This window comes from Oryzias melastigma, linkage group LG15 (assembly GCF_002922805.2).
Source record: "Oryzias melastigma strain HK-1 linkage group LG15, ASM292280v2, whole genome shotgun sequence".
Taxonomy (NCBI): Eukaryota; Metazoa; Chordata; class Actinopteri; order Beloniformes; family Adrianichthyidae; genus Oryzias; species Oryzias melastigma.
The window spans coordinates 6,924,858-6,934,210 of record NC_050526.1 but is presented as its reverse complement, the minus strand read 5'-3'; the positions used below and the strand labels follow the sequence as shown (position 1 = coordinate 6,934,210).

Here is a 9,353-nt window from a genome sequence, read left to right as displayed (position 1 = left end):
GCTAGAACATGAATTTCCGAACATATCTCATAAAAAATTCTTCAGAAAACGAATCTTTAGTAAATATTTTATTAACAAATATTCAAGGCCTTGTTATAAATCAGGTTTGCATTTTTTCCTCTTAAGAAAGGCAACACAGTCTGAAAGTTGAGACACGGAGAAACAGAAAAGGTCACTTTAATGACCTCCTAATGCAACAGAGTCTGTGTTTTTTCACTTTGGAGTTTTCAAAAGAATGGCAGGCAAAGCCTTCAGCTGTCAGGCTCCTCTCATGTGGAACCAGCTCCCAGCCTGGGTTCAGCAAACACAACACCTCTCTCCCTTTAAGATGAGACGTAAACCTTTTTCACGTAAACCCAACTGAACATTCTGTATGCATAAAGCCACAATTAATCTGATTAAAATGCATCAGCAGCAATAAAAAAGTAAAAAAGAACATTTTTTTCATTAGCTTCAAAGTGAACTCATATGAATTCAGCATACAAACAAATCTTTGATCTATTGTGACCACAGCATCTCTGCTACGGTTCATTGACTTCACACTGATGGAGACAAACTGCAACATTTCATTTTCCTTCAGTGATTATAATTGAACTTGCTTAAGATTTCATTGAGTATAACGCTAAGCTTTTAATCACTAATGTTGCATACCTAATTACTTAGGTATACAACATATGAAGTACCTGGTTGTGTAACTGCCATGTGATGTAGTCTTCGGATCCGCACCGACGCTTGAAAATGGAGCGAAAGTCGATTTTGACAAGCTGCCACTCAGCTCTGTGACTGAAATGACCAAATATTCTGCAAAAACAGAAAAAGAAAAAAAAACAAGGTCAGGCTTTGGAGTAGATGGAGCAAACGCTTCAAAGTCTTAACCTATAATTAGCCAGCCCGGTAATTAAACTGCAAACATGTCCTGTTTGTTTGTTTTTTTAGCCCCCCCTGATGTCTTACGTCATAATGAGGATGTCTTCTCCAGGCTCTCCAAGCACCCCATCGACATACAGGGGAGAAGAGGTGAAGCTATACTTGTCCCAGTTTCTGCCCTCGTCAAAACTCAGCCTGAAGGGAGGGGAGGGGGGAGGGGGGGGCATTGCAAATAAAAGTCAGTGAGGAGAGCCTTTGCAAGATGACAGCTTTACTTAGTTTTTTCCAAGATTCCTGCAGAAACACTCACCAAATGTGTCTAATTGGCAGCGGTGTGTGTCTGATGGCCACCAGAGCCCCCCCTTGATTCAGGAAAAACACACTATACTCCTCCTGGAAAACCTGGAGACACATTCACTGTACAGATTACACGTAATACAAAGCAAAGAGGGACTGCATATATGATGGAAATTAATCTGTCACATTGATTCCTGTAATTTTAAACCAGTGACAATGACTGTGATTTAAGGATTAGAAATGCACAACAATGGCTGTCAGACCGAAACTCTTTATTTCTTCAAATGTGACTCAAGCATTGGCTGCAGCAACAAAAGAGGAGACAGAAGAGGTTTGTTTTTCTGTTTATTCTGAAGGTTATTTTATTTTAATTAGTGTTTTTATTTTTTTTCTAGGTTCAGTTATTAAGGTTCTGTTCCTGCTCCCCCCAACACCTGATTATAAATCTTAATTACCACAACTGCATCTCATTTGTAATTAAACCCACAGTTGCTGTTCCAGTCCAAGCACACAAAGTCAGATCAGGTTTAAGTTTGTTGACTTATCTAAAGAATTATGTTTCCATGAAGGTTTTCCTTTAGTTTATTATTTAAAAAAAATGTAACTAATTAATCGCAAACCTGGAAAAAAATGAATGACAATTAATTAATTTTTTTTAGTAAGAGTATTTGCTGACCACTTATTATTGGTGAATAATCACAATATGAAATCACACACAAAACTGTACAATTAGATTAATTAGTGCTGTCAATTACTTAAACAAATTAATCAGATTAATCACACTTTTGTGTAGTGATTAATCCCTATTAATCACAATGTTTTACAGGTAAATTTTAGAAGACAATATGTGGCTTTTGAACAAAAAAAAAACAAAAACAAGGAGAAAATGTATCCTTCCTTTTGATTTTCTAAAAGTTTTAAGATTTATCAAGTGTTAACCCAGAAGTGTAAATTGTGAGCAAAAAAAAACCCCACAAACAGTAAGATAAGCAGAACGTTAAAGACTTTTATGTCTGCAGAATTACTCTAAGAAAACAGGGATGCAGACATACAGACATAAAAAAACAAACCTGCAGACCTAATAAAAAAAATTAAATAAAAAAAGTTCCAAATGCTCTATATGACTGCTTAGGCTGCTTTAAAAACAACTTTTTCTCGTCTTCTGGACAAAAACAAGTGGTAAGAGGAGAACTTTCTCTCTGAACTGATGCTTTATTAAACCTATGGTGACAATCAGCATTTATATCGCTTTCCTTTGACACTAGTCAAAGCTCAGCGAGGCATTATCGTGTTACCGTGACAACGCTCCAGATTAAAAATGTGAAACTAAAACCTAAAAAACAAATTCAAGTACTAAAAACTATTACATATGCATTTATTTTGTACGTAACTGGATTAATACACCACAAAGTGTTTTAATGCACGCCCTGGAAAGCTGAACCGCCAAAGCAAAGCGAAGGACTGTTTCCTCACGAGGTGTAATTAATTTGCATTGATAAATATTAACGTGTTAATTCTTGTTGGTTAATAGCGTGCGTTAACATGTTAACATTCACAGCTATAAAAGACATATATTTGTTTTCCTATATGTTCACAAAAAATATGATCTCTAACTTTTCCTCCCATCTGGTCTCTTAAAGGAAAATTCCTTCCGGAGGAAAGACTTTTTTTGGGAGGAGTAACTGGTTTATGACCATGAATGCAATTATTACAGAGAAATGGGACCATTCTCTGAGAACTAATGCATTCAAAAGGGGGATTTATAGAGGTATAGGAAGGGAGTATTATAAAACGAGCCTGTAGGTTTTACACAAGGGTACCTCTTTCCAGGTGTTTCCAGCATCAGATGTAATGAAAATGCTGACGTTGGTACTGATCAGCTCAGGTCCAACCACACCTGAACACAAATCAAAGACAAAATGTTGGAATCAAGGCACAAAAACATTATCAAACCAAAAAGTTAGATGTAAGAAAGTATTAAGTACTGAGGATGGCGCTAGAAAGAGGAGCACAGGAGCCAATGTGAGAGCACCAGGGGATGCGATCAAAGACCAATAACAAGACGAAGACTCAACACGAGCATGAATATGTAAATTACAATGCAGATCAAATCTCACCTGACGCTATTATAACTCCTGGAGCTGAATCTTTACTGACAATATTTCCCGAGGCGTACGGGTTCTCCGAAACATGAAGGTGCAGATGCAGCGAACAGTACGGCTAGAAAACAAAGAGAACATTAGCCAGCATTCACAAACAGACTTAATTATAGACCTAATCAGAACATAAATAAATTCCAAGAAAAATGTCAATAAAAAGTTAAATTAAAGAATTAAAGTTTATGCATTCAAAGATAGAAAAAAAAGGAACTGAACATCACTCATGCTTTTAATTTGAAATAATACATTACATTCTGTTTTGGTAGTTGAAATCTTTCACTTATTAATCAAATAAAAAGTATAATACATTAAAAAAAAGTTTTTAAGTGTCAAAATTACTTTTTAGAAATATTAAAAGATATAAAAGAAAAATTCCAATTAAACTTGTTAATTATGTCATTTGCTGCAAATATCAATTATCATAAAAAAGTGGGACAAAACAGGTTATAATTTTAATTTTTACACTGCTTCCATTCATAAGTGAATATAAAACCTTTGGATTTCAAATACAAGGTGAAAGCCGTGTCAAAGCAGAGATATCTTCTTTTTAGAAAACGCTCGGCTTGTTAAAAAGCTGTTATAAGTATTAAATTATTTTTTTCTATGGGACCTTCCAGTTTGGATGGAGATTAGATGTTTTTCATTTCAACCACGAAGGACTGCCTTCATAAGAGCATTTACCTTTAAATGCATTTCTTTCTAAACCAATGTGTTTTTTAATTGATTGTATTGGTCACATGAAGCCATATGCTGCAACATTCGAACATTTTCCATTTGAATGCATAAAAAGATAAAAACCAGAAAGCGTAACGTACAGCGATGGACCTAAATGCATCATTGGGAAAAGAAGCTGAAAAAGCAATGCTGTTTAACTGATTTAAAAACATAAAAACCTTTAAATTGTTTGGATTTGGTTTGCAAAAACCAGACAGAAAGCGTCCTAAATAGCATGAAAGTATGGACACATTCAGAACTGCGTTGCTATGATACAGATTTATTCACTCTCTTTGACCATGGTACAGTATGTCAAGACTCAGTGCAGTACTTTTGAGAGCAGATAATGGAAATCCAAATAACCACATGTATCTCTTGTCAGTGGCCCACTTACTTGTTCACAATAGACCTTGTTTCCTTGGAGATCGGTTGCTGGAGCCTGAAGAAGACGCCAGTCTCTCCCCTTGTTGTATGTGATATAAGTTTTCACTTGGTTCTCAACAACTTTATTTGACAGGAACACCCCTTTAATCCCAGCAACCTGCAAACATGAGAGGCAGGGAGCAGTGAAAAGAAAAATAACAACAAAAAAAAAGAAAAAAAAGGGGAGAGTGGGATATGGAGGAGAACTGAATTATTCAAACTTAAGCAAAGCTGAAGGGCGAGATCGGAGAAGGAAGAGGAGATATCTGAGAGTGATAACTTTTCTGACATGGAGCACTATTTTGGACCATCTGTAGGACTGCAGAATCAAAACAACATATGGCACAGCCCTGAGATATTTCTTCCTCTTTATACGCGTGTGCAGAGATGCAAACCTAAAAACAGCTCGAATTTGTGCTTCTCCTAAATTTTACACATTTTGGTGAAAACAAACAAAACAAAAGACTTTTTAAAAAACCATGAGCATGAACAGAGGTCATTCCTGCCCCTGCTGGTAGCAATCCAAGGTGTGTGCATGTGTGTCCAACAACGTGATCTTTCACTCCTGGCTGCAGATGAGGTTAACACAGAGTGATGCATATGTGTACAGTCACTGCATCCACATAGCAGATCTGTCAGCACACATATATGCTCAGCTAAGGCTGAAATGCTTGCAGTGTAACTGTGGTTTTTCAGTCAAGGTTTTTTTTTTTTTTTTTTTTTTTCCAAAAACGGAACTCTCCTCATATTTTCCTCTGCTGCTCTGCTGCTGCATTAAAATCAAAATACAAGCAACCTTAAAGAGAATATGAGAATAACGCTGGAGAATAAATCCTATGTGTCTGCTCTTTTAGATTCAAGATATCCGATGGCACAAGAGGGAAGTCATTGAAGGAAAAAGCTTTTAGGAAACTTGGGATATTTTCTTTGTCCTGTCCCCCATTCAAAACGGTAATTTTACTTTCTATAATGTTGTTAATCTACACCAAAAATTGGTAACATTTTAAAGAAAAACATTTTTTTTTACTTTTTTTACACTTTTCTCATGATGGAGGTCATATATAAAATAATTTCAGGTTAAAACCAAACGTCTTCATTTACCTCATCTGAGCTGTCATCTGGCTTAAACCTGCATAGCTAGATATTGCTTCCTATTTTTTGCTATGCTAATGTTAGCTTAAGCTTGTAAAATGCGATAAGCTAGCAGGAGAGGGTGCCGATTCAAGATGGCGGTGAGTCCACACATGTTTTAAGACGTTGCTGTTTAACCGGATCTACAAGCAATTAATAACCACTTTCAAGAAGCCAAACAAGATTTACACAATTATTGGAAGACTGAACAAACAAACTTTGATCGTGAGAAGTTGCATTAAAGTTGATTATTTGTAAAAACTAAGCTTTGAGCATAGTGCTAGCTTGTGGACGTAATTTCATCTGCATAAAGCTACCAATGAAACTAAAGGAAAAAAAAAAGCAGGAGAGAGTGTAAATAATGGAAAAAACATCTTATTTGGTTTTGTTATTCATTATAATAAGTTTTCATCTCAATTTTATTCAATAAATCTTCTGATTTTGTTAATCAAGTATTTTATTCACAAAACTAAATTTAATAATAAAGCACTTTTTTTTTTCTTTTCATTGGCCCAAATTAGATTTTACATACACTCCATTTCCCCCAGTAGCCTACAAAAAAAAGGAATGAAAACATAATTTTGGTTAGCTTTATAATTTATGTAATTTTATTTTTGTGTGTGTATCCAACCTGGAATTTACTTTAAACAACTGATGTATAGTTGAATGTTCTTTGTTATTTACTGTGTCATTTGTGTTTTGAATTAAAAAACAAAGGGTTGATGGGAAATTAGCCGAGGCTAACTTCTGCGCCAACATTTACGCCCACGAGTCGAATTTTGAATTTCTCCTGCACAAAATATGTCTTAAAAACAATACAGGCTATTTGATTTTGGCTAAAAATGGAATTATCTTAGTTAAAGACCACTAGGAATTATTTCACAATAGAAAAAAATATAGCTAGAGTGGGACATCACATGTTGCACTGCAGTGACATTTTCTTCCCATCAATTAACATTTTTTTTTCACCTATACAAGTCTCAATTTTGACTGCTGTTTCCCTCACTTCTGCAATATATTTATTTTTTCTACAACAATAACCTACTCTTAATAAATTTCCAGTGTTTAATTGTATTATAAAGTAGCAATTTTTGCCATAAAATGAACAAGTTAATTCAACCACAGCGACAATTAACTCATTTTATATATATATATTATGATTTGAAAAAAAATGTAATTTTACAAGTTTGTTGAAACATCAAAGTAATTTTTTAACAATAACCTGCTGAGATCAAAAGGATAAATCAAATGCTTGTCAAAAATAAATAAGCACAAGGTGTTGAAAATTTGTCAAAGTTAAATCATTAAATTTTCAACTACCTTCTGGTTTTTGAAAATGATACTTTCTTGGGTTTTTTTTGACCAACTGACAACCAAAAAAAGTTCACTAACTGTGAAACTAAGAGATTAAAACTCAATTACTGCACCAAATTTACGGATCTTTCAGAATCCAAAAGGAAAACTGATGACAAACATGTAAAATCATGGACGTTGTTCAAATGAGTAATGAAAGACGTCCAGTTTGGTCTTCCTGATTTCTGCATAACATCAGTGCCTTTCTTGCCTACCTCATAGAGTTCTATCATGACATTGTCCTCGGGTCCTCCACTGCTCACCACGTCCTCCAGCATCAGCATGAAGAACAGCCCTCGGGACTCCGACATGTACAGGTTGTAGGAATCGTTCTGATGCCAGTCCTGAATCGCCGCCACCACTTGGTTATCGTCCGTGCTGATTATCTGCAGATCCTGAACACATGGTACTCATGAGTTTGGGCTTTGTCGGGGATTAGTCAAAGTAGTTGAATTAATTTTAAAATTTGTACAAAAAATTAAACAAATAACCTTGAAATGAAAAAGTATGAATCATTTTGGGCAAATTCTCAAAGAGGTTGTGAATAAATGGAGAGACACTGACAGCAAAGTAGACATTACAACGTTCCTGTTATAATTCTTAAACTGCTAGTTCAACTTATCTTTTGTATTGCTTTGATTGTCATCAAATCAAATAGTTTGGTTCCAAAAAAAGAAAAAAAAGTTAATTATTTTTTTTTAATTCTTTAGCAAAAATGTTATATTTAAACATAACTGGATCCATTTTTATGATAGATATCAAATATTAAATATTTGTTTGATTTAGGATCCACTAAAAATATTTGAAAAACTAAAAAAAACTAAATGGAAATATAAAATTTTAAAAAATTACCTTGGGAAGAGTGTATTTAGGGAGCTTCATTGGGTAGAAAGCATTTCTTTTATACGACACATAATGGACTGACTGGCCACCTACTGATACCTAAAAAATACAATAAAAAGCACATTTTGTTGCCCAGCATCTTAGACAAGCAATGATTGACAGAAGTGTGAGTTAGAACAGTATAAATCACTGAAAAAGAAAATATATAGACACTAATTAGGATGTTGTGTGTTGCAGAGGATTGTAGTTGTTGTAATAAAACAGTGATTTCATTTTCAGCCCATCCTTTTCCAGCATAATGACCCCTTTTAGTTAATGAAAAGCACAACGGTGCATTAAGATTCAGCTGAACGCGTCGACTTTACAGCTTTTAATTGTCTCTTAATGAAGCCAGATCCACAAGCAATAAAAACCCACCTGGATGAAAACGTATTCATCCTGAACTACGAGGGAGTTCGGGATGATAAATCCAGGGAAAGGCTTGCCCTTGTTTCCATCAGAGCAGTTCTGGAGTTTGCAAGTTACATACTGTGACCCTGCAGAAAAGAAGGGAAAGGAGAGCTTAAAAGAAGGAGCACAATGCTGTGCAGTCTGTAATCAAGACTTTTTACAACGTATAAGCTCGTGGCAAAACCTGGAACACGAGGGAAAGATTTTGAAGGTCGGACTTTATTATAACTAATGGATAAAATAGAGAAAGCTGTCCTTGTGTGTTAATGTCAGCCAAGTAAAGAAGTTAATGCCTTTTCTCGAGGGATGATGTATCAACACACAAGAGATTAAAAAAAACCCTCAACAAGTGTGGTGATTTAATCAAATTTTGTAGAATTTTCCTTAACCTATTATAACCATTTGTATCAGATTTGATGATCATTTTGAGATCCTTGTCTCATTTGCATAATTCAAACATTCCTTAAAAACCTATTGTATACAACTTGCTCCAGTGTTTCTACGCTGTAGTGAATTATCCTTCCACTAGGGGCAGTAGAAGGGCTTTTTCTGCTCATTTCAAAATAGCTGCCTCCATGAAATCTCAAAAACACTTTTGAAACTTTCAAAACATTATGGAGAGAATAACTCATTTATTGTTATTCTTTTTTTGACTACTTGCTGTACTGAATGAATGAAACATGTATTATCAAATCTTTATAATACATTTATACCATGCTGAAAATATGTGGATCAAATTTGAGACAGTGGGTCAAAAAGCTTGTTTTTTCCTCAACACTTATTAATATTTTGGCATCTTAAACTTACACTGTTTGGAGCAGTACTTAGTAAACTACCAATGTTTCATCATTGATATCATAGATATCTTATTTAAAGAAATAATTGCAAAATTGCCTTTTTGGTTTCAAAGGGTTTAATTAAAGCATCTTAATTAACAATAAAATTCTTATCAATTATTTAATGTAGTTTATGGCCCAATACGAATTTTTCCCTCCTCCCTACCCCTCCATTTGAGGTGGCTTGTGAAGCACAAGTGGTGTCCAAAATATATTTTTTATTATCCTCCCCTCCACGCAAAGCGATACAGATCCCTCCCTCGCGAAGGTGTTCCGCGGA

General features: G+C 34.9%; 1 protein-coding gene across 4 annotated transcripts in view; it reads right to left on the bottom strand.

The window, feature by feature from the left end:
• Nucleotides 1-9,353, bottom strand: part of LOC112161501 (VPS10 domain-containing receptor SorCS1) — a 92,416-nt gene that overhangs the window by 22,557 nt on the left and 60,506 nt on the right. For all 4 annotated transcript variants that reach the window (XM_024296662.2, XM_024296663.2, XM_036215685.1 and 1 more), the window contains 9 exons: nt 8,205-8,323; nt 7,797-7,886; nt 7,160-7,339; nt 4,432-4,578; nt 3,282-3,384; nt 2,985-3,061; nt 1,178-1,269; nt 955-1,062; nt 684-801 (listed from right to left, as the gene is read on the bottom strand). In XM_024296662.2, the coding sequence (XP_024152430.1) occupies nt 684-801; nt 955-1,062; nt 1,178-1,269; nt 2,985-3,061; nt 3,282-3,384; nt 4,432-4,578; nt 7,160-7,339; nt 7,797-7,886; nt 8,205-8,323 (1,034 nt within the window). The remainder of the gene's footprint in view (nt 1-683; nt 802-954; nt 1,063-1,177; nt 1,270-2,984; nt 3,062-3,281; nt 3,385-4,431; nt 4,579-7,159; nt 7,340-7,796; nt 7,887-8,204; nt 8,324-9,353) is intronic.